The following is a 24,487-nucleotide window of genomic DNA, read 5'->3' as shown; positions in this document are numbered from 1 at the left end:
ATGCTGGTACCCCATCTTTTGGACACTAAGGTTCAGAGTGGGGGTTCATACCATGACAGACCCAGCTACAAGTGTCAGACTCGATCAGATCTGAAAACAACCTGACCCTCTCAGGTCAAGTCATCTCTGAACACCTCCTCAGGCCCATGGCTTTAGCGCCACTGCCACTGTGTGCCCCGCTCCTTCTGGCCACTGCCACCTTGCTTCACTCTGTGTGTTGCGGAGTGAGTGTGCTGGTAAGTCATAGCACTTCTCAATCCACTGCACATGCAGCAGAGCAAGGGCAGCAGTGGGAGCAGGATGGGGCAAGTAGCTTTCATGTCAATGACATGAGTAGGAGGCAGACGGAGACAGATCATGTGCCCGGGTCATGGGGAGCAGGAAGCCCCTCCCCAGGCTGAGCCCCAAGGATGAGGCTGCAGTGGTGGCACTGACACAGGTTCAGGAAGAAGTGTAGGGTCGGATTGGGTCAGCTGTGATCAGCTTGAGATCAAGTCTAGGTCAGGATTTAAAACTAGGTCCAAGCAGACCTCTACACTGGCCACGTGTCAGTGTATATTTAAATGTACTCACTAAGAAAAAGAAAGGCATGCAATCAAATGTCTTTATTGGTCAAATTCAACCACAATGGGAAAAAATCCATTATCAAAGCCAATAGGAAGGAGTAATAGACGTAGACTTTGGTCTACTGGGATCCTTAGTTCCAGTGGGTCTGCACCTTTCTAAGAAAGTGACTCGGAGGGCAGCTGGCAGGCTGTGTTTTCAGCATTCTGTCAGTCCCAATTAGAGTACCTCATGGCCAGTTAATATTATGTACTCATAGAAGGTGAGGGAAATTAACCCCATTTCTCTACTGTTTTATACCATACATTAAAAGTTAAGATTCAGGTATTGAGCTCAAATGTTTATCTACCGAATTTAATATCTTCAGTTTTACTGAGATTTTTAAGCCCATATAAAATTTCCCCAAGGAAGTGCCCTTGTATTCCAGTTCACTAGTAAAACAAGACCATTATTCTATTATCTTATACTTCAATTTTAAGCTCTTTGGGGGTCTATCCTGTGTTTGTACGACATCTACACACGGGGGACCTGATCCATGACTTGAGCTCCACTCCAATAATAAATAAGATCAATGGTGAATTAAAATACAAGAGCAGAGGCTCAAACCACCAGAATTTCCAGATGGCATAATCAGTTGTGTCTTAACATTTGTTTCTTATTTGCTATTTTTAATCTGCCATTTCTCCTCCCAGGTTTCCTGCTCTCATCTGTTTTTCATTATCTAAGCATCTTTTCTGCAGCTGTATTATCTTCTAAACATCTCATTTTCTGTGGAAGTGAGGTCAGGAGTTTATTATGCTCCTGAAAATCTGTTTGAAAAAACAAACAAAAATGTATGATCCTGCACTGCTATAGTTACTGAAACTAATATTTTCTGTTTTTAAATTGGCTTTCTTTCTAGTGTATGACAGAAGGGCTTAAGCTATCAGTCAAAACCCTTGTTATATATGCTCTGGCACCATGTCTATGTATAACAAGGCTACCAACTGTCAGCTTAATAATGGTAGAATTCTACTATCCATAAATGAAAGATTCTTTAAGTTACCGTTTTATCTGATTTAAAGGTTCTGTAAAGAAAGGAATCTGAAAGTACGTTGGCAAATGTGTCTAGGAAGAGCTTCAGCAAAAACTTGACGCAAGGTTAACATCATTAGATAGCTATTTGGCCTATGTGTGATCACATCACTTGATAAAAGCATTTGTACTATGTTTGCTAATATAAGGCGAGATCATTGTGCGTACCATAGTTTAAAAGGTCATGTAGGAAAAAAACGAAAATGGTATGTTTGCCTTTTTTTGTAATTTTCTACATTTTATATTTACATAGAGAGAAGCAAGCCGTTAATGCCCTGGCTGAAACAGGTTTCCATCCATTCATGACACTATGAGTCTACACTACAATAAAACACCCTCAGCTGGCCTCATCAGTTGACTTTGGCTGTGGGGCTATACAATTACAGTATAGACGTTCACGCTTGGGCAGGAGCCCAGGGTTCTGGGACCCTGCAAATTTCTCTATGAAAAAGGCTAACTTGAATAAAGCTCTTCTCCTTTTTCACCTTAACCTGGCTTTCTCTGGGGGACTGTTCCTTCAGTAAATACAATATTCTGCAGTAGTTCTGCTTGCAGCACTCCCACTAGGTCAGTGGGAGCTATGCCTGCAAAACAAGAACAGAATGATAAGTAGAGCGACTAAAGATAAGAAATCTACTGTGAGAACTGGAAAGGAGAAATATGCTCTCAATATTTCTGGGTTTTCTTATCTGAAAAAGTGATAGGTTTAAAAAAAAAATTAAGCACAAGAGTAAAATTCCATGCAGGGTCCCAGAGCTGGTGCTCCAGCAGAAGCCCAGACGTCTACACTGTAATTTTATAGCCCCACAGCCTGAGCCCCGCCAGCATGAGTCAGCTGACTTGGGCCAGCCACGGGTGTTTTATTGCAGTGTAGACATATCCTGTGCGTCATAGTGGAATTTTACTTGTTTATTTTTTATAAGCTTACTGAAACTAATAAACTTAGTGCTTCATAGGGATCCCTCTCTGTGTACAACCACGCTAATGACACAACTCAGCCTGCCTTTCCCATAAGGCCCAAAACTGATTTGTTACTATATGCAGATAAAACAGAAACTTTCAGTGACAATAAAGTAATGTGTGTGTTGCTAGGCATATGATAGGATTTTATGTGCTCTGTATTTTTAAATTTCCAGGCCTCTGCTGTCTCCTGGAGGCAACTGTTATTCCATGTTCTGGTCAAATACAGCCTGCTACAGAGAAGAGAAACACCTTGCTCCTTTTCTTGTTTTGTAGTTCTCTTTTGATCAAAAGCTAATTCAGACTGAAAGTACATGGTTGTACTTTGTGTATTGTGACAAAGTTCCTCCTCTATCTTGGTGGGTGCTATGCTTATTGGCGGTTTTCTTCGCCTCAGAGACTTTCCATGTGGGTCAGGGAACAGCCCAGAGACTTTCCCCTCTGGTAGAATCCACAGTCCAAGTCAATTGCTCCTGTGTGTGATCAGGAGTTGGGAGGTTGTGGGGGAACCTGGGCCCGCCCTCTACTCTGGGTTCCAGCCCACGGCCCTGTGGACTGCAGCTGTCTAGAGTGCCTCTTGTAACAGCTGCCTGACAGCTACAAGTCCCTGGGCTACTTCCCCATGGACTCCTCCAAACACCTTCTTTATCCTCACTACAGGACCATTCTCTTGGTGTCTGATAATGCTTTATTCTTCAATCCTCCAGCAATATACCTTCCCACTCTCAGCTCATAGTGCCTCTTGCTCCCAGCTCCTCGCATGCATGCTACAAACTGAAGTGAGGTCCTTTTTAAACTCAGGTGCCCTGATTAGCCAGCTTGTCCTAATTGATTCTAGCAGTTTCTTCTCAATTGGCTCCAGGTGTCCTAATTAGCCTACCTGCCTTAATTGGTTCCAGCAAGTTCCTGCTTGTTCTGGAACTGCCCCTGTTACCTTACCCAGGGAAAAGGTATCTACTTAATCTGGGACTAATATCTCTGCCTTCCAACACTCTCCTGTAGCCATCCGACCTGACCCTGTCACATTATGGAAAAAGTAGGCAATAAGACCTTCATAAAGTGAACCAAAGAGGAGCATCTATTTCTAAAGTCTTATATTTGCATCACAGTAAACAACTAACAGACCTGGATAATACACACACAACATGTCTGGATAACAGAAAGACTAAGGCTGCAATCAGGGGCATCATGGGCTTGCCTAGCTGATCCTTTAAAATTTGAAATAAAAATCAAATTAAACTTCTATCACTGATCAAGCACACAACTGTTTTGTTGTCAACTAAATATAAATTGTATGGAATGATCAAATAGCAAAGATTCATGAAGACCCCAGAGATCCATATAATTTCTTCATTTCAAAAAGCTTAAATGGGTTTATATATTATAATTTTTGAACAGACAGGACCCAAGGGAGAATGCTGCTAAAGTTTGTAATTCATTCTTCGTAAGAAATAATCAGTTTGTTGCAAGGTCTCACAGAAAGCTATTTTACATGTAAAATTACAAAGGCTGACCAAGTACCATCTTAGACAAAGTGTTTAAATTTATGCACACTTGTTTCCTTGATACAAAAGCTACAGTGTATACCGCTGTGACACTGATGATTACAAAAAAAAAAATCCATTCTCATTGTCATTATTCTTTTGTTTCCATACACAAGAAAGAAAACACATACTTTTAACCCAGGGATAGAATTTTCAAACCATCTAAATCCCCTAGGAGCCTAATCCCATTGACTGTCAATCAGATACTGTATGTGGGGACATATTGAATATATCTGCTCTGTAGCAGGCTGTAGAAACTGAAAAGAAACTGGTTGCTGAGCTGTAAACCCAGGGTGAGTTCTGAAACAGATCAGTAGGAAACAGGGCCATATCTAGGTTTTTTGCCGCCCCAACCTCCGAGAGCAACTACTTAAGCCAAAAAAAAAAAAAAAAAGGATTGGCCAGAATTCTGCCTCTGGAATTATGCCGCCGCAAGCACATGCTTGCTTTGCTGGTGCATAGAGCTGATCCTGGTAGGAAATGCACTTGCACAGCACTTCATAAATAGCTAGTCCTTCATTTCCAATAATAGTATATTGCTAAACTTGTGTATTTTATTTATGTATTAGGGACAATTTCCTAACATATGATAAAGAAAAGATTCTGTAATGATCAGGCTTTTAAAATTCACTCTCTCTCTCTCTGTACAGGCAGTCCTCGGACTTACGACACAATTGGTTCCTGAAAATTGCATTGTAAGTCAAAACATCATAACCACAATCCCCTCCATTGTGGGATCGAACGTCGTAAAGTCGAAACCAATTGTCGTAAGTCGAATCAGGGTGTCAATTCAGAAGCCTTGTAAATGCTGTTCTTCGTAAGTTTAACGTCGTAAAGTCGAGGATTGCTTGTATCTTTATCAGAAGATAGCTCAAGGACATTCTAAACATTATTTTCAAAAAGGGGTGTGGCAAACTTCTGAATGCACACAATTTTGTGTAACTACATAGGTATGGACCTGTTGGAAAATTTGGACCTATCAAGTTAATTAAATGATTAAAGGTTTTAAAAGCGTACCTTAAGGTAGCAGATTCAAGAAGCTCAATCTGTTTATTTTAAGAAAGAGAAGGTTCAAAGATGACTTGATCATGGTCTATAAGTACTTACACAGGGAACAAATTTAGCAGACAAATGTACAATACAATCCAATGGCTGGACGTTGAAGCTAATTAATAGGTAATTAACCACTGGAACAATTTAGCAAGGGTTGTGGTGGATTCTCCATCACTGGCAATTTTTAAATCAAGATTGAATGTTTTAGTAAAAGATCTGCTCCACGAATTACTTTGAGGAAGAGTTCTGTGGCTGGTGTTGAACAGGAGGTCAGACTGGTCTTGGAATTTTGAAAAAAGGCTAAACAGTTCAGAGGTATCCTCATTCATCTCTTTTGCAAATAGTCAGATTGAAGGGTTACATGGCTTCTTAATATATGTCATGTACACTTATCTGTTTTGCATTTATAATATATTTGCAATATGCTGGCTTCCATTCTGCCCTCTATATGTGACACACAAATCCACATCTGATGCAAAATCATCAGCTTACGTGCCAACCATCCCTAGTTAGATTAACTTTTGTAAAACGTTTAAATCCCTCCAAAAATTTCTCCTAGTCTTATGTATTTCAGCTGAAAATAAATGCATGTATTTTCCCTCTACAAATTTCCTTATTTATAGCTTCCAAAAACTGACAAGTATGAGCTACTGCACATGCACATACAAGTACAGGAATTGATCTTTCAGTGTATGTGATGCTGCAGAGGGCAAGACTCGGTTTTGTGAGGTGCATTCTCAGCACAATAGGTAATGAAGTCAGCAGTATATTGAAACAGACACAGAAGGAGCATTTTAAAATATCTTTGCTATAACAGGTTTGGCATCAGAACAGCCTTCTTGTCTGAAAACTGACAGTTTTTCTTGTTGAAAACAAGATGAATGATTATAAATCTCTTTGGGTATATAAATACTAAATGGTTTCTATGGATTATAGCAATGATAGGAAAGAGTAGTTCACAGACAAACTACCTTCAGTGTGAATGGACAGAGTGTAGTGCCAGGGATAGATGTTAGCTCTCAAGTTTACAACTAAGATCTTTAGATTCTGTTCCCAACTTTAGAACTAACGTGCTGTGTGGCCTCTTGTAATTTCTGTGTCCTTCAGTTTACTCATCTGTACAATGGACATAACACAGGTACACAGCTACCTCACAAGGTAAGACTAATCCTTGATATAAGGCTTTGGAATAATCAGATTAAAATTGCTACTATATGAAAACTAAAACTAAATTCAAAAAATTTAACCAGCATATATATATGCTCGGCTACTGAAAAAATACAAGGGCCTGACTCCATCTGAAGCCCTAGAGAGTGCTAAACAAAGGCTCACAGCACTGGCTACCAGGCTAAGGAGATACATAGTGAAGCAGAGGGCAAAAAAGTAAATGCCCTGTTCTCAAAGAACCATCCAAGGCGTACTCCAACTGCAGTGCAACACACAATAACAGCAGACCACCAGCAGCAGAACTAAACAGTACTGGGAACATATGGGAGAAGAGAAGACTCATAACACCGTGCAAGTGGCTGCAGACCTGAGAACAGAGCACAGCATTCCCAGAACAGAACCGTCACCATCACAGTAGAGACATCCAGCAGCGGGTCAGAACAGAAGAACTGGACAGCACCTGACCAGACATGATCCACACCTACTGCTAAAGAAACTACAGCATGCATGACTGCTTGCAGCACAGATAACCAGTGCTAGCAGCAGACTCCCCCAAATGGCAACAAGGAAGACAGTGTGATCATGAAAGACCCCTGCAAAGGAACAGAACCGTCCAACTACCGGCCAGTAACCTGCCTCCCCACAACATGAAAAGTTCAGGCATCAAGCTGCCAAGCTCGGACCACATGGGCCAGTACATGAGCCAGCAGAAGGTTTGGAACAAACACCAGAGGCTCAAACACCAGTTGCTCTAGGATAGAGCAGATCGCCCAAGACTGAGGTAGAGAGACCAATCTTGAGCACAGCCTGGATTTGATACAGAAGCCTACGACTCAATGCCGCAACGTGGATTGCTTATTATCACACCGGCTGTCTTCTGGTCCTTGTCTATTACACGATGTCGTTGATTGGCCCAGTACCCGCCTGTCCGTCTGGATCTGGAAGTCCCCAGATCTTGCCCTGCTATTCTCCCAAGCTTCTGTGGAATCTCCCATCTGGTCTTGGGAGGGTCTAGCCCATACGCTGTGCAGATGTTCCTGTACACAATGCAGCATGTGTTGTGCGGTTCATGTATTGCTGTTTCTGCTCATCTACATCTGCACTATGTGTTTTGACTGTTGTCCTGAGGCCTCTCTGCAAAGTCTGCACCTTGGGTCCTCTCTAGTGTGGTAGACCCCGCCACGGGGGGAGCCTGGAGGAGCCCTTTAAATCCCACTCGCAGCTTTGGCAGCTGGGCTGGGGCTGGCATTTAAAGGGCTCGGAGCTCCACAGTGGCTGGAGCCTTGAGCCCTTTAGTTCACCCCAGGGGCTACCAGCCACCTCTGCAGCTGGGAGCCGCCTGGGTGATTTAAAGGCCCTGGGACTCTCAGCCACAGCTGGTCCCCCAGAGCCTTTAAATCTTGAGGCCACGCCCCCGCCAGGACTCCTGCCGTACAGCATAAAGCTGAAATTGCGCATGTTAAATGCGCGTAAGTTGCGACAGACCTGTATAACATTCTGGATTCTTAGGGCTAAATTCTTCCCTCAGATGCATATTTAAATATACCCTTACTGTTTGGCAATAGTAAGAGGTGAATCATATAGTGTCGAAGTCCAAGTATCAAATGCTTGTGATATTCCTAATATAGAGGTACTTACAATATGCAGGACTTTGTGCTATTTTTCACAGAACATTACAAAATATCTCAGTAAACGAATAAAATCCACTAATACTGTCATACCAGCTTCCAGAAACACGAACTCTTTAAAGATGAGATGAGACCTAATGAAAGCCAGTGAAAAATCATTTTATTTCCAAACTATCCAATGAGTAGTCAGACTTTGTTTCACCTGACTCATTCATTATTACTAAAGACATCTATATAAAAAAACAGCCATGGAGCCCTGTGGTCTGATGGAAAATCTCCATTGAAGTGACTGGAGCTATCCTAGAAATGAATTAGGCCCCTTAGTTCATTGGTATCTGCTGCCTATACCCCCCTCTCTCCCACTGAAAGTAACAGTTCTGTTTGTGGTATTATTAGCTATGGAAAATAAGGTAGTTTCAAAAAGAAGCTTTTCAGGTGGGAATAAGCATTAGGATCAAATGAGCGCTTAAGAAAGAAAGGTCTTGTTTTCATGCCACTACCTTTAGTAAGAAGAAAGGGGAAAGAGTAATGCTGAAAGTTTTATATATGAGCAGAATTGCTTCTGAGAAATATTTGATTTTCAGGTTTTCTATGAGATCCTGCAATTTACACCAAAGTCTTCACAATGTCCAAAGGGCTCCTTCACCAGCCAGAGGGTTTAGCTAGTGAAAACAAAGTGATTTAAGCCAGTGTGCAGGGAAGGTTTTATATACTACACTTCCATGGCAACTTGATGAGGAGAAAAATAGCTTATTCAAGGACAACTGAGCTATCTTGCTAGGACAGTCTGTTCTCTCTCTTATTCTTTCAACAGTAGCTTTGGGAGAGAGAAACCTAGCGGAAACTCTGGAAGGAGAAGTCGGGGGATGGTCATATGGCCTTTTGAACAAAGGGGAATTGGAGAAGACCATATCCAACAACATCCTGAATGAAAGGCAGATGCTGGAGCCGGGGAGAAGGTTTGGAAGAAGTAGGGCTGCCTGACAGCTCACAGGCTGACACAGCTCACAGGCTGACACTTCTTCTGTCCCTCCTTTGCAAGCACTGAGCTATCTCTGCAATCTTTACCATCTAAAACAGACCAGCTGCCCAAAGTCCCTCTCTGCTGAATATTAGATTCCAGTGCTCTCATCAAGAGCTGCAGGGAAGACAGGCAACTGAACTCAGACAGTAGCAGTCCAAAAGCATTTCATTTCAGCTCTCAATATACATCAGCACAGTCAGATTCCAAAACATCAGGCTGAGGTGCCAGTTACACAATGACGAAGAGTTTAGTTATGCAGCAAGAACAAAATGTCAAAGTGTGGGTTCTCTTTTACATATTTACCTTTAGGGCCTTTGAACAATTTGATTTCTACAACCGTCTCCAGAATAGGTCTCCTTCGACGAACATACAATCGCACAATAGAACCAGCCTCTTTTAGTGCCTCTACTGCTTTGCTGTGAGAGACCTCTGATACATCAGCCTCATTCACCCGCAAGATACAATCATTGACCCTGCAAGGAAAGAAAAAACAGACTTAGGGAATGTTGCATTAGTTATTTTGAAATTGAGCAGAATGTGCTTCATCAGAACTATTATAAAATGAACATAACTAACTAATTTGGCCATAAGCTTTTGTGGGCTAAAATCCACTTCATCAGATGCATGGAATGGAACATGCAGTAGGGAGGTATAAATACACAGCATATGAAAAGATGGGAGTTGCCTTACCAAGTGGGGGGTCAATGCGAACGAGCCAATTTAATTTAGGTTGGAAGTACATAATTCTCAATAGTTGACAAGAAAGGTTGGAAATCACTTTTGTAGTGTTAATGAGCCCATGGAAACCACGTGGGGATGTGTGTCAGGTCACAGATTTCGTGTGATGCATTTCACTGATTAACAGCGGGAAAATGGCACACTTGATCGTGTCTGCCAGCCTCTCTGATCATTTACAGATATGAACTGCTGCTTCCTAGTCTAAGCTCCTTAGGGAAACTACTGTCTTTTTTCTGTGTTTGTAAACCTCGTACAATGGGGGACCTGGTCCATGACTAGCACTTCCAAGTGCTAGAGCAAAACAAATGAAGAATAAGCGTCTTCTCTGGCTCACTTTGCGCAAGGTAGGCCACTTCCCAGCTCTATTCTAACAAGGAGTCTTATGTTAATGTAATTTTGTTAAAGCTCATGCTATGCTTATTCTTAAGGAAACCAGTTATTTAAATATACACAAGGCAATCACTTTTGCTTCATTCAAATACCTCCTTAAAACTTTTTTCATCAGGAAGGCCCACCTGTGATATCACTTCAATTAAAAAATGTTATTACACATTGTAGTGAGGCAGCATGGCCTCCCTCCAAGACTGAGGGGGAGAAACCACTCTCTAACCCCTAGTGGGTGGAGCCAGGCAAGCAATGCCAGAAGTAGAGGGGCACAGGAAGTTTCAAAGATGGACTCTGCAGCTCAGTTATGCAAGAGCTGGGGAAGGAAGACACTGCCGAGCCCTGCAGCCAAGAATGAGCTCTACAGTGCTGAAAATCCAGAGGAGGAGCTGGGACTGCCAACTGACCAGTACCTGGAGGAGCTACTGGGACTGCCGCTGGCCATATACTCTGGGGAGATGCAGGAACCCCAGGAGATGGAGATACACCTCAAAGGGGTAGTAGGAGGTAGCCAAGAGACACCAGACATTTGTCTGGTTCTGTTGCCAGAGTCTAGGTGTTTCAGTGGGATCCCCACTAACCCAGTGGTACAACCCTCAGGTTCCTGTCAGAGTCCTGGACTGGAACCCAGTGGAGGAGGGTGGCCCTGTGTCCTCCTACCCCCTGTTGCTTCCAGCCCCCCACACGGGGGTGACAGCCTACCCACCCTAGACTGGATGACCTGTGTTTGCTATTTGCTCAGCCTCTGCTCCGAGGGCCAGAGCCCTTAAACTGCTTGTTGCTCAGCCCCTGCCCAAATTAAAACTATTGTACCAATGGCTCGCTGTCAAAAAAATAAACATGTAATCTTAACATCTGGGACCAATCTCTCCTCTGTCATCCCCATGTCACAATTCAGGGCAACTACACTTGTATTCCCTCTATGTAGTCCCTGGAGGGAACCCATTCTAGGCTCCCAGCTCCTCAGCCATCATCTCTCTTGGATGGAGACCAATGTGTGTCTCCTTCCCAACTGAGTTTTTTCCAGGATCCACAGTTTCCTACCTACACTATGATATCCCTAACAAGCCAGACTGCCGAAACACACAAGCAGCTGCACTTTGCTTTCTCTTTGAACAGCTGTAATAGGCAGCCATTATAAATGATCACAGAGCGCTTTATAAGCAAATACATTTATTCTTAAGGTGAAAGCATTACAGAAAAAAATATTAAAAATAATAAAAGGCCCTTCACGCAAGCTAATAAGCTTACCAAACATCACACCCCAACAAGGGCTCTTGTTGGAATCAATCTTTCAAACCCCACAAAGCGTTTTTCCTGTGGCTACAAGCTCATAACAGCCTTGGCTCAGAACCAGAACAACCATAAATAGTTTAGTTTTTACTTTATAGAGTTTGGGCCTTTGATCTTGGCCTTATGTAACAGGTGATCAGCAGACAAAGCGACACTCCTTAGGGCCCACTTCAAAACGCAGGGTTTTTGCATAACCCAGGTTGAGGTATGTGTGTTCACCTCCTCCTAGATATATCCCAGGAAATCTACTTCACACCTATTATTCCAAAAGTCCATGCTTGTCTGTCACATGGTTCAATATAGTCCTTTGATCATCCATCCTCACAATAATATATAATCTTTGTGTTTAATAAAATGGACCCTAAAGGTACTTAAACTTAGTTCAGTACGTTTTTCCAAAGATATTGCAGACAGCTTCCATTTCTGTCACACCTCACCCCACAGTTTTGTTGCCCTTTATTGGTCATTGGGTGCCATTAGATTGTATGTACTTTTGGGCATGCACCTTGTGCAACATACAGCTACTGTGAGTTAACTATCCCCATTTTATGTGGTGAAGATATACATAAATAATAACACGCAAGCAACAAAACTAACTGAAATGACAATACTCTAAGAAATAAAGAAAGCAAATAATATGTCAGTATCATATATAAAAGTATGTAGTAAGTTTCACTCTGGACTCAGGGTATTCCTTTAAAGCAATACACCTGTGAAGCAGGATATTCTATCACAGACTCAAGAGCTCTAGTTTGCTGAGGGGAATATAAAGTCATAGCCAAAGCATAAATGAATTTCCAGGGAATTATTTAGACTAATTCTGGAAGAGCAGAAATTTTATGTTCTACAAGATTATTATAAAAAGCCTTGGAAACCAAAGACACATTGTGTTAATTTTTTTGAGAAAAGAAGAGATATAGAAGAAAACTTTGATAACTTTCAACTAGTACAACTGGGAAACAAGATAAACAATTAAAAGTTAACAGAAGCATAGCATGCAAGTTATGAGAGGTGATATACTGCTCTACTTGGCACTGGTGAGGCCTCAGCTGGAGTACTGTGTCCAATGTTAGTCACCAATGTATAGAAAGGATGTGGAGAAAATGGAAAGGATCCAGAGGTAAGCAATGAAGGTGATCACAGGGATGGAATGCAAGGCATACGAGCAAAGGCTGAAGGAACTGGGTATGTTTCATAGAAGATTAGGGTTGGAAGAGACCTCAGGAGGTCATCTAGTTCAACCCCCTGCTCAAAACAGGACCAACCTCAACTAAAACATCCCAGCCAGGGCTTTGTCAAGCCGGGGCTTAAAAACCTGCAAGGATGGAGATTGCACCCCTCCCTAGGTAACCCATTCCACTGCTTCACCACTCTCCTAGTGAAATAGTTTTTCTTAATATCCAACCTAGACCTCCCCCACTTCAACTACAGACCATTGCTTCTTGTTCTGTCATCTGCCACCACTGAGAACAGCCTAACTCCATCCTCTTTGGAACCCCCTCTTCAGGAAGTTGAAGGCTGCTATCAAATCCCCCCTCACTGTTCTCTTCTGCAGACTAAATAAGCCCAGTTCCATCAGCCTCCTCTCATAAGTCATGTGCCCCAGCTCCCTAATCATTTTCGTTGCCCTCCACTGTACTCTCTCCAATTTCTCCATATCCTTTCTGGGGAGGTGGGGGGGAGAAGAGGTGGGCGCAAAACTGGATCCAGTACTCCAGATGTGGCTTCACCTGTGTCAAATAGAGGTGAATAGTCCCTTCGATCTGCTGGCAATGCTCCTACTAATGCAGTCCAATATGCCATTAGCCTTCTTGGCAACAAGGTCACTTGCATCCGACGAAGTGGGTATTCACCCACGAAAGCTCATGCTCCAAACCATCTGTTAGTCTATCAGGTGCCATAGGACTCTCTGCTGCTTTTACAGATCCAGACTAACATGGCTACCCCTCTGATAAGGTCACACTGTTGACCCATTCAGCTTCTCATCCACTGTAATCCACAGGTCTTTCTGCAGACCTGTCACGTAGCCAGTTGATCGGCAGCCTGTAGCAGTGCATGGGATTCTTCTGTCCTAAGTGCAGGACTCTGCACTTGTCCTTGGTTGAATCTCATCAGATTTCTTTTGGCCCAATCCTCCAATTTGTCGGGGTCACTCTAGACCCTATCCTTGCCCTCCAGCATATCTACCTCTCCCACCAGCTTAGTGTCATCCGCGAACTTGCTGAGGGTGCAATCCATCCCATCATCCAGATCATTAATGAAGATGTTGAACAAAACAGGCCCCAGCACTGATCCCTGGGGCACTCCGCTTGATTCTGGCTGCCAACTAGATATCTAGCTGTTGATCACTACCTGTTGAACCCGACAATCGAGCCAGCTTTCTATCCACCTTATAGTCCATTCATCCAATCCATACTTTAACTTGCTGACAAGAATACTGTGGGAGACTAAATCAAAAGCTTTGCTAAAGTCAGGGTATATCATGTCTTTCCCCATATCTACAGAGCCAGTTATCTCATCATAGAAGGCAATCAGGTTGGTCAGGCATGACTTGCCCTTGGTGAATCCATCTTGACTGTTCCTGTTCACCTTTCTCTCCTCCAAGTGCTTCAAAATGGATTCCTTGAGAACCTGTTCCATGATTTTTCTGGGGACTGAGGTGAGACTGACTCGTCTATAGTTCCCTGAATTTTCCTTTTTCCCTTTTTTAAGATGGGCACTACATTTACCTTTTTCCAATCATCCAGGAGCTCCCCTGACGGCCAAGAGTTTTCAAAGATAATGGCCAATGCCTCTGCAATCACATCAGCCAACTCCCTCAGCACCCTCGGATGCACTGCATCCGGCCCCGTGGACTTGTGCATGTCCAGCTTTTCTAAATAGTCCTGAACCTGTTCTTTCACCACTGACAGCTGCTCACCTCCTCCCCATTCTGAGCTGTGTGGACCTTGTCTGTGAAGACCGAGGCAAAAAAAAGCACTGAGTACTTCAGCTTTTTCCACAGCATCCGTCACTAGGTTGCCTCCCCAATGAATAAGGGTCCCACACTTTCCCTGATGTGTATAGTTTGCAAAAGAGGAGATTAAAGCGGGGATATGATAGCGCTCTTCAGATACTTGAAAGGCTGCCATAAAATGATGGAGAAAAGTTGTTCTCACTTGCCAGAGAACAGGGCAGAACAAGAGGCAATGGGTTCAAAATACAGCATAGAAGATTTCAGTGCTTTATTTGTGCCAGGGCACCTCTAGGCTTGGGAGTTCATAGCCCTAGCATCTGTGGGCTTGCCATGTCAATTATGAAAGTAAAAAAATTTCTTGAGCCCTGGAATCTAATTGCTTGGGCCCTGGCATCCGTTTAATTACAAATTAAGTCCTGGCAGATTTAATCAAAATCTCAAGAAAAACTTTCAAGTGTAAGAACTGTAGGACAGTGGAACAGACTGCCTCAGGAAGTTGTGGAAGCTTCTTCCCTGGATGTTTTCAAAAGGAGGCTGGATAGCCATCTGTCTTGGATGGTTTAGACACAACACATCCTTGCATCTTGGCAGAAGCTTAGACTAGATGAATCTTGCAGTCTCTTCTAACCCTATCATTCTATGATCTAGAGAGATTCCGGTTTTCATTCAACAGTTGGATTTGCTGCTTTGCTTCAATACCAGACATATTAGTTTCCTAAATGTATAACTGTCTCTTCTGTGGTTTGGGGATGTCAAATTAACAGGTGCTCTAATTTAAATTACTTTTTTTTTTTTAAATCGGTCATGAATACACTTTGTCATCACTTTTTGTTTAGATGTAGAGTTAACTACTGAGCTGCATCTGCATCTTTTCTGATTTAACATTGTCATTAGGTTTGCAGTACATCTGTCTGTACCATATCTTCTGAAAATATTTTATCTTATTTATTAGCTGACTGGTGAAAAAGAAAAAAAATATTCTTTTTAAAAAACCCAAAACAAAGGGGTTACAAGTTATTCTACGCTATAAGCTTGTATTTTGCAAATTTTTTCACAGTATAGTGGAATGCCCTAATAACTGTTGATTCTGTCTCAGTCTCTCCTGGTTAAATTACTTATTGAAGCAAGGAGTTGAACCTGCATCTCCCACACCCTAGGAGAATCACTTGCTTTCTCTCTGCGCCAATGAATATTCAATTATGGACACAAAGTGGAACAGTTCCAACAGAAGAAACTGAATTTATGTCCCTGTGGTTATGGTATTCACCTAAGACATGTGAGAATGATATTGCATAGACAGAACGTAGGTCTTCCATCTTCCAGGTGACTGCTATAACCACTAAGCTATAGAGGCAGTCCATCTCTCTTGCCTGATGAATATTTAATAATTTATACAGAATGGAACAGCTACAACAGGAGAGAGACAGAGAGTCCCACTCCAGCGGAGCCTGCTGGTTAGCACACTCCCCTAGGATGTATGAGACCCCACTCCCTGTTCTGCCGTTTTCCTAGAACCCACATGAGTGCCCTAACTTCTGGGTGGGAAGAGAGAGGGGCATGTGCAGATTTCTTCAGGATGTTTTGACTGTATGAAGGTCAGGTCATTAGATGGTTAGTTAACATTCCACTTTCTGAAATTCACTAAGATCATTATGCAGTTTAAAAAATTGAACATTACCTAACTCCCCTTAAAATTAAACAAGTTTATGGTACAAGATAGGCAAATGCTGGTGAGAACGTAAATAAAAAGGAGGATTTCTCCATATATAGTGGATATGCCTCAAAACTAAGACATTTTGGAAAGCCTTTGGAGACTCCATAAGGGAGATAACATGATGTCAGCTGTCTGATAACCCCTTAGTATTTTTATTAAATTGTCCTGAAAACTCTGTGTCTTCTAAAAGCCATAAAGAACTGATCACTCATCTCCTAGTTGCTGCTGGAATTACTACAGCGAAGTAGTGGAAAATGAGTGACCCTCAAAATCTATTGACTACTATTAAAAAGTGTGGGAAATTCTGGTGTCACAAAAAAACTTATGTCAGAGGGTTTTTTTACAGGGGAAAAGGAAAAAAAAAGATGAATTAGAAATCTGGTGGACCTTTTTGAAATTTGCTAGAACAGGGCCATTGCTTGTCACTGAACCTGACAGTTTGAGAACCTTCTTTGAACGCTAAGGAAAGGAGAGAAACAACAGTTAAAATTAAACTCAAAATTGAGATAGAAGGAAAAAGGACAGAGTTTGCACAGAGTTTTGATAAAACAACTAACAGGTTAAGCATGAATATGTAAGAAAAACAGATGATTGGTCCTAAACATCAGATAGTGAAAGACACTATCAACTGACAAGATAGAAGAGGAAGAGGAAGCAGAGAAAATGATCAGTCATAGTATGTGATCAGTATCATAAGGCTGAAGAAAGTGATTAGTAGCAGGTCCCTTAAATACAGTTTAGAGCAGGGGTAGGCGAGCTGATTTTCAGTGGCACTCACACTGCCCGGGTCCTGGCCACTGGTCCGGGGGGGCTCTGCATTTTAATTTAATTTTAAATGAAGCTTCTTAACCATTTTAAAAACCTTATTTACTTTACATACAACAATAGTTTCTTCATATATTATAGACATAGAAAGAGACCTTCTAAAAATGTTAAAATGTATTACCGGCACGCAAAACCTTAAATTAGAGTGAATAAATGAAGACTTGGCACACCAATTCTGAAAGGTTGCCGACCCCTGGTTTAGAGACTCCATATGTTAGTTTATAACTGTGTATTTGTGTGATATTAAGTTATCTCTATGTTGTAAAGCCAAGTTTATAAGATTTATGTTATAAAAGCATGGCTGTTAAATAAAATAAAAATATGAACGTAACACTGAATGTGTTTTCAAACACTGGCAATTTATGGAGACTGGAAGACAAAAAAACAACAACTAAATCACAAGTGAGATGAGCAGAGGATATTGTAGAGAAAAGTATGAAAGTTGAAACACCACCTCAGAACATGGAATAGGATGTTCTTTTAGTATCTTTTTAATCAAATTTTTACAGATGGTTTTCAGGGCAAATGCTTCGGATATTTGTGTGAACATGAACACACAAATGGGATAGGAGTTTGCTAGGATGACAAATACTCTTCATCATTTATGATTGTGCTGTGTCTAGCACAATGAAGCCCAATCTACAGCTATATAAATGTTAAATAACAACAACAAGCATCTTAGCAAAAAGTTGGTTAGTTTCAATTTGCAAGTATGCTATACAGAGTTGAGCTTTAAACTCTGATTATTTAGTCACAATTAATGTCAGTCATTGTGAACTGGTCTCCAAACCATTCTCACAGCTTATTGAAATGTTCATATTACTCATGATCATATAGGAAATCTGCACTGCACAAAGCTAAAACCTTCCTACATGCCTTTATGTGGCTATGCATTTTACAGATGTGAAGGTCAAAATACCAGGCAGAGTATTAATACTGAGCCAACAATGAATATACAGCCTACTCTAAGACAGGAACACACAGGTCCAACCAAACAAAATAAGGTGATAGATCTTGAGATCAAGACCTACACTAATTCCACCACAAAAATTGCAGTTTGGAAGGAATTGTTCAAAAAGTCATTCCTTGTTTCTACAACGAGCCATCATAGACAAATTTCTGACATTAAGGTCGTTTTCTAACACACAATATTTTAAACTGTTATTGCCACAGTTATAGTAGAGGAAATAATGATACTTCCTCAATAAACACCAATTTATAAAGTTATTGTCTGTCAGAAGTACTGACCTAGAAAGAAAGCAAAAGTGAATCTTTTCTCTAAACTATTGCTAATATTCTCTTACAATAAATAATTCATAAGAAATTCTAGACAAAAGAACATTTAAGAGTTCTTAAAGATGTATAACTTTAATTACTAAGACCTAACAATCTAACAGCACATGCTACAGATTCAAGAAGCTTCTGCCAAAATTACTCTCTTACTCATAAAGATAAGACTTTTTTCAGTAAAAGCAATGCACAATTAGAAATATTTCAGAGACTGTAGGCACCATGGATTCATGCAGAGCAATAGCAGATGGTCTTTGAAAATATGTTCTCATAATTCAGAAGATAATATGCCTCACTGTTAAATACCCTGAATATAAGACATCTTTTTGGCAGGACAGTTTCCTTGAAGCGAGAATGCCCCACCTTTTTCCTCTTAGATTTCAATTTAACAAAGCATTTAAGTATGTGCATAACAATAAAGCCTTTATGCACAGGAGTAATCCCAACCCTATTCAGCAAGGCACTTAAAGAAGTGCTTCATACTTAAATGTATTGACATCAATCGGATTTAAGCATGTTGCTAAGGGCTGAATTGAATTCATGGCATAAATAAATGTGGCCCTGGTTCAAATATATATTTTAGCCAAATTAAGTTACTCTAAAAGGAATTGCATCTTTAGTGAAGGACTCATGCTAGTAAATGAAATAAAATGATTTTTGTAATGCTGCTGAGGCCAACTGAAACTCAAGTAAGGAATGTGAGAGAGGTTCAGCATCTAAGGGGAAGGGTGTTCCAAGTGACAGTGTTAAAGATTCACAGCAAGAGTTATGTTCAAAACACAGAAGGAATTTCCTTGTATTACTGTAAGGAAAAATATGATCCTTAAAGTTTATCTTTCTCACTCTCTGCTTTACTCTAGAACTTCTGCCTTGTATCTTCCCAGGCAGAGCCCCTACAGATTTAAAGAAAGAGTACATACATCTCTGCGGAGGTTGATAGTGACTGACGGTTCTTTAGCAGCTGGTATGACTGAACAACTCTGTGAGGCTGGCCATTTGGTGACCTTGACTCAGGATTCTAGCTTCCCCACACCTGACAGACACAACAATACTGCCACCATGGTGACTTTTTGAATGATCACTCCTAAGGTGCAGCCCCTCCCTCTTTGATTTATGTATAGACTACTCTAGCTCAAAATGGGCAGTAGGGAGCACCAAAAGACAGAGCCCACGAGGCCAAGATTAGAGCACCTCAGAGCAACCAACAATGCAAGGGGAAATGTGGTACCATAAATGAACCTCTGCTGGGCTCTATAGAATAGGGAGGTCTCAAAGAGTCACAACAGACCACAGATACTAGTATCAACACATTGCAGCGCTGAAGTCTGGGTGTTCGTCAGGCCTGCTTGAGACAAGTACAGTTAGTGTAGTTCTTACTACAATGCAGTCAGCGTTTAATGGGGAACCTCACAGTGGTCTTTTTCAGAACTGGAATTGATACAGACTATTTATTCTTTAGTCAAAGTTTAAAAATCAATATAATATTACTATTATCTAAGGGGGAAATATTGTGTAAATCACTAACCACCAGATAGGAAACAATTTATACTGGTCACCACCACTAAAAGTACAGCCTTTATCACATATCTTAATTATTCTATGTTTTAACCTTTTGCAATCATATTTCTCACTCTAAATGTATAATTAGGTTGATGGTTTCATTCTTCTAATGCTCTCCAGAGCACAATTAAGAATATCATGAGACTGTAGATTAGGGGACTCATTTTACTCTCTCACTTTAAAACCCTACCATATTTTATTGCAAGTGCTTCTGGCAATATATTGAGATTGATAATATAAACAACTCTCATGAAAATAAGTCTCCAATATAAATGATCCAGGACTGGTCAGTCGGACCATCTGAGGCGGAAGCATGTAGGAGATAAATTAACGGGACTGAATGATTTTATTATTCTCTTTCTTAAGTAACTCAACAAAATGAAAAGTTACAGTATTTTGCTCAATTTTTTGTGGGGGGCACAAATTCTGCTTGGGTACCTGCACACACTTTTGTATTCTGAGGTATTTACATTACACTGTCTAGGGAAAAATATAATTCTTGGTTTTGAATTTGAACTTGAATGCAAGTGTTTCTTTTTCTTTTTTTTAAAACAGAAGCAAAAATGTACTGACCTCAAGGACGAATGAGGAATAAAGCAGGGATGCAGCCTAAAAGCCCTCTCAACATACATCTCTGACTTACCAACTCTACTAGTGCAGCCCTCAAAACCACACTCCTGCTGAAGTATATAGAGGTACAGATGCTGGCTATATGCTTATGCCTTGAACATGTTGTCTGTGTAGATACAGATATGGCCCCTGTAAACATATTATCTGAACCACCAACAGAATCTACATGTGCTAGACACATGCTCCAACACACAGAACTGATTCCCGTTTACACTAAGGCCCTTTTATACTGGTCTGGAAGTATAAAGTGGCCTTAAAGGGAGGGAACGAAAAATGCATCTATCTCCATGTTAGAGCCATCTTTCACTGCCAGAGTAATTTGAAGAGAGACTTTAGCGTAAATCAGAATCAACTCCGAGCTGAGAAGTTTTGGAACTCATTTACAATATCTGGTTTGGTCTGTCAGCTGAAGTGAAAGAATACCAAGGGCATATCCCACTATGTTTGGTGAATGTGTCACCCAAAAAACTAGCCCAATGGTTGTACATTTTATAATGAAGGTCAAAGTCATCCCGCAGAATAATTTGTGGGTTAAATTTGCTTGCTAAAAACTGTGCATTTGCTAACATGAACAAAATGATTCAGGACCTGACAAACTAGTAGGCCAAATTCACTGAAAGTCTGCAAGCAGTTGATAAATCAGGGTGGTGAGATTAATTTAAATCAGCATTTCCCAAACTTTTTTGGCCATGGAACACTTTTTAGCCTATTATGGAACACTTATAATATTATTTTGTAGTTGTTCGGTTTTCAGTAAAAAAAATGCTCAAATATATTTTATTTTATAAAACAAAGCAACAATACAAATTTAAAATAACGAACTAACAATTTCTAACTGGAAAGCGCATATAAAATAGTACAAAAATCAAGTGCAAGAGTCTTTCATGGAACACCTGTTCACATCGTGCGGACCACCAGTGTTCCACGGAACACAGTTTGGGAAACGCTGATTTAAATAAATGAATAGATATTGCTAGAACACATGAAATACCAGAAACCCAGTTGCTAAAGAGAAGGCAGTATATGAAGTAGCAAACCCAGTCTAAGCTTTCTAGCAACTAAAAAACCAGAACAGATTGTTCTCCCAAGACAACCAAATCATAAGGATTATAAACAGAGTAGTGTAGACACTTTAAAATCTTCCCTCCTGATCTGGATTTTTTTTGGGGGGTGGGGGGTGACTAACTTAATACTTAGAGGGGAAAGGTGATTTTGTGGTTCAGGTACTGGAGTCGGATTTACTTCCCTGCTCTTTCACAGACTTCTTGTGTGTCCTTGGCCAAGTCACCTAGCATCTCTGTACCTCAGTTCCCAAGCTGTAAAACGTAGGATTAAAACAGTCCCTTTTCTCAGCCTTTGTTGTGTTTATTTTGATTGTAAACTCTCAAAGGCAGGGGGTTGTCTCTTACTCTGTTTGTACTGTGCCAAGCCCAGTGGGGCTCAAGCTCGGGTGAGACCATTAGGTGCTATTGCAATAAAAAAAATAAACAATAATCGTTCTTCTCTGTGGAGTATTCACCCTTGTCAGAATTTTCTGGGAGCTGGGGGTACCAGTTGGCAAAACATTTCTCCCCACTAGAAGGTGAATTTCTATGAAGCTTGCAGGAGACTGTACAGCTTTCCCCACATCTAGACATCTTAAATGTGGAATTGAGGATGGTGACCCAGTATTGGTTTAGCTAGAAGGAAGGCGGGGGCACTTGGTCCCTACAACTGACTGCACTTTGCTTTTGGTCTGTGCTGTGGTCCTTTGTATCCCGTCACGGGACTGGCCACCTGCTAATGAGTTTCCCTTTGCTCTCTTGGGTCAGATCAAAGGACCCTGAGGTCAAATGGGCAGCAGGGACCTGCTACCAGGGCCAGCTCCAGGCACCAGCTCAGCAAGCAGGTGCCTGAGGCGGCCAACGAAGATGGGTGGCATGTTCGGCTCTTCAACGGGAATTCAATGGAGGGAAAGGACCTCTGCCAAAGAATGAAGCAGTGCAGTGGAGCTGCTGCCGATCACAATTGCGGCTCCCTCCCCCCATCGCCGTTTGGGGAGGCAAAAACCCTGGAGCCAGCCCTGCCTGCTACACAATGAACCAGGCTCACTTTGCACTGCTGCAGCATGCTGTTCACTGTTCTGGTTTCCCACACTACCACAGCTGCAGCAGCCGCAACAGGAGCCCTGTGTCACCAAAAGGGCAGCAGCTGAATAGGGCTGCATAATACATTGGGATACATGTAGGAGAGCTTCTTCTGGGCACCAGAAGCCTAGTACCCAGGTAGGGGACAGAACTACCTCCTCATTGTAATAAGCAGCAGCCAAGACTTCAAACTGGTGGGCCCTGGCAGTAACCATTCTTAATATTAACGGGACTTACGGGCAAAAAATATAATAGGTCCCCATATGTGGAATTAAAGCTATGCTTTCCTTCCAGAATATAGGTAAACCCCAGTTATCTAGATCTTTCAAGGGACATGCTGGAATTCTGATTTCTGGGGAGACTTCTGAATCTGGACAAGCCACAATTTGATGCAGCTTGGATAATGTGAATTTACCTTAATCACTTCTTTGATTGAATAATCTATTATGTGGAAGCTTGCTGGAATCTGGGATTGAAGTAGCATGGTTATGCAGCTTTCATAGGAAGTTAACAGTTTGTTGCTTATTGCTACCATTGCATTTGCTTGTTGATTTTTTTAACAGTATATTTGTCCAAATGTAATAAAAGTGTCACTTTATTAAAGATTCTTTATAATACCAGAAACATTCACGGTATAAGCCACTTACTGGTAATAATGTAATCACAAATTATAGCAAAAGCAGCTTCTATCAGAAGTAGGTATTCCCCTCCACCCTCAATATTTCAATCATATTTGTCAGTTTCATACAGCATTTGTGACTTCAGTTTTCTACTTGTTATTTGTAAGATGAAAACAGCAACACACTGCACTATATAATGAGGAATGGAAAAACCCTTGCGGCTTCTTAACTGTGACAAGAAAATAAATCCATAAATTATAATGTATTCCTGCTCATACAGCGCAGTGCAGGATGTGTCAGCATTTCTCTTCTTTTTAGAGGTTTTAAACTCAGCTGTAAAACTTCACTCTAGGCACAGAGTTAGCAGACAAAGCCTCAGCTGGAGAGCAATTTCTTTCAATTTTAAAATAACTTTGATCATTTTTTAGTTCTAGCCTGGCTCTGAGAGCTTCCTGGAATAAAGCTAGGGTTACTCTCCTATTAACTTTCTCAGCAACACTCCACAGACAATGTGACACAAAAAGTTCATCAAGTTTTACCCTTGTATGTTGGTCTTTGTACCTATTATTGTGCATTTATGTGATAGCGTTTACATGCCAATTGTTTGTCTCAGGATCTCCATTATAGTGCTATGTTGAATGGTGAGTATTGCATCCAAAGACTCCATAGACTTCATAAAAGCCAATTAATGTATCAAGCACTTTTGTCCAGCCTCAGCCAAAGGAGCAATCAACTCCTTTTATGTAGTAAAAAGCAGCTGCAGACGATGTGGGCTATTGCCTGAAACACTAGGCTGCATGGCAGGTTAGAGATAAACTGTATGATTTAGGGGTCTCCCTGCTTGCCAATTCTGGGGGTAGGATATTGGTTTCAGGCTGTGTCTGGAGGAAGAAAGACAGGAGAAGAGAGTGACCCTGAGAGGAAGCTGAGAGACTGGGCTTCTTAGACCCAGAGCTCGCAGGAATGGCAGACTCAGGGATTTCTGAGGAAGGAAATTGCCTGCTGATGTTTGTTTGTACACGTTACAGCGAGACAGGCCTTTGTATGCTTTCTTTTGTAAATAAACAATATTACTTGATGCATATCACCATTTAATCTTCCTTACAGAAACAAGCCTGGCAGGCCATGAATTTTGGCTAACTCATCAAACCAAAGTAGCAGCAACAGAATGCTTCTGTATCCAGTTTACTAACATATGCTGTCTGTCTTTATGAACTATGATATACATCTCTGTATAAGACTAGTTTCAGTACATGAGGGAAAGGCTCTGTCTAATGATCGTCTGAAGGTAGGTAGGAGTTAGAAACTCCTTCAGACTGTGATGCTGCTACTGTCTG

At 41.3% G+C, this 24,487-nt stretch overlaps 1 protein-coding gene across 16 annotated transcripts in view; it reads right to left on the bottom strand.

Moving 5' to 3' along the window:
* Positions 1-24,487, bottom strand: part of DLG2 (discs large MAGUK scaffold protein 2) — a 1,558,615-nt gene that overhangs the window by 437,214 nt on the left and 1,096,914 nt on the right. For all 16 annotated transcript variants that reach the window (XM_075061772.1, XM_075061757.1, XM_075061758.1 and 13 more), the window contains one exon: positions 9,318-9,487. In XM_075061772.1, coding sequence (XP_074917873.1) covers positions 9,318-9,487 — 170 coding nt within the window. The remainder of the gene's footprint in view (positions 1-9,317; positions 9,488-24,487) is intronic.

This window comes from Chelonoidis abingdonii, chromosome 1 (genome assembly GCF_003597395.2).
Source record: "Chelonoidis abingdonii isolate Lonesome George chromosome 1, CheloAbing_2.0, whole genome shotgun sequence".
Classification (NCBI taxonomy): domain Eukaryota; kingdom Metazoa; phylum Chordata; order Testudines; family Testudinidae; genus Chelonoidis; species Chelonoidis abingdonii.
This window is presented reverse-complemented; position numbering and strand designations above follow the sequence as displayed.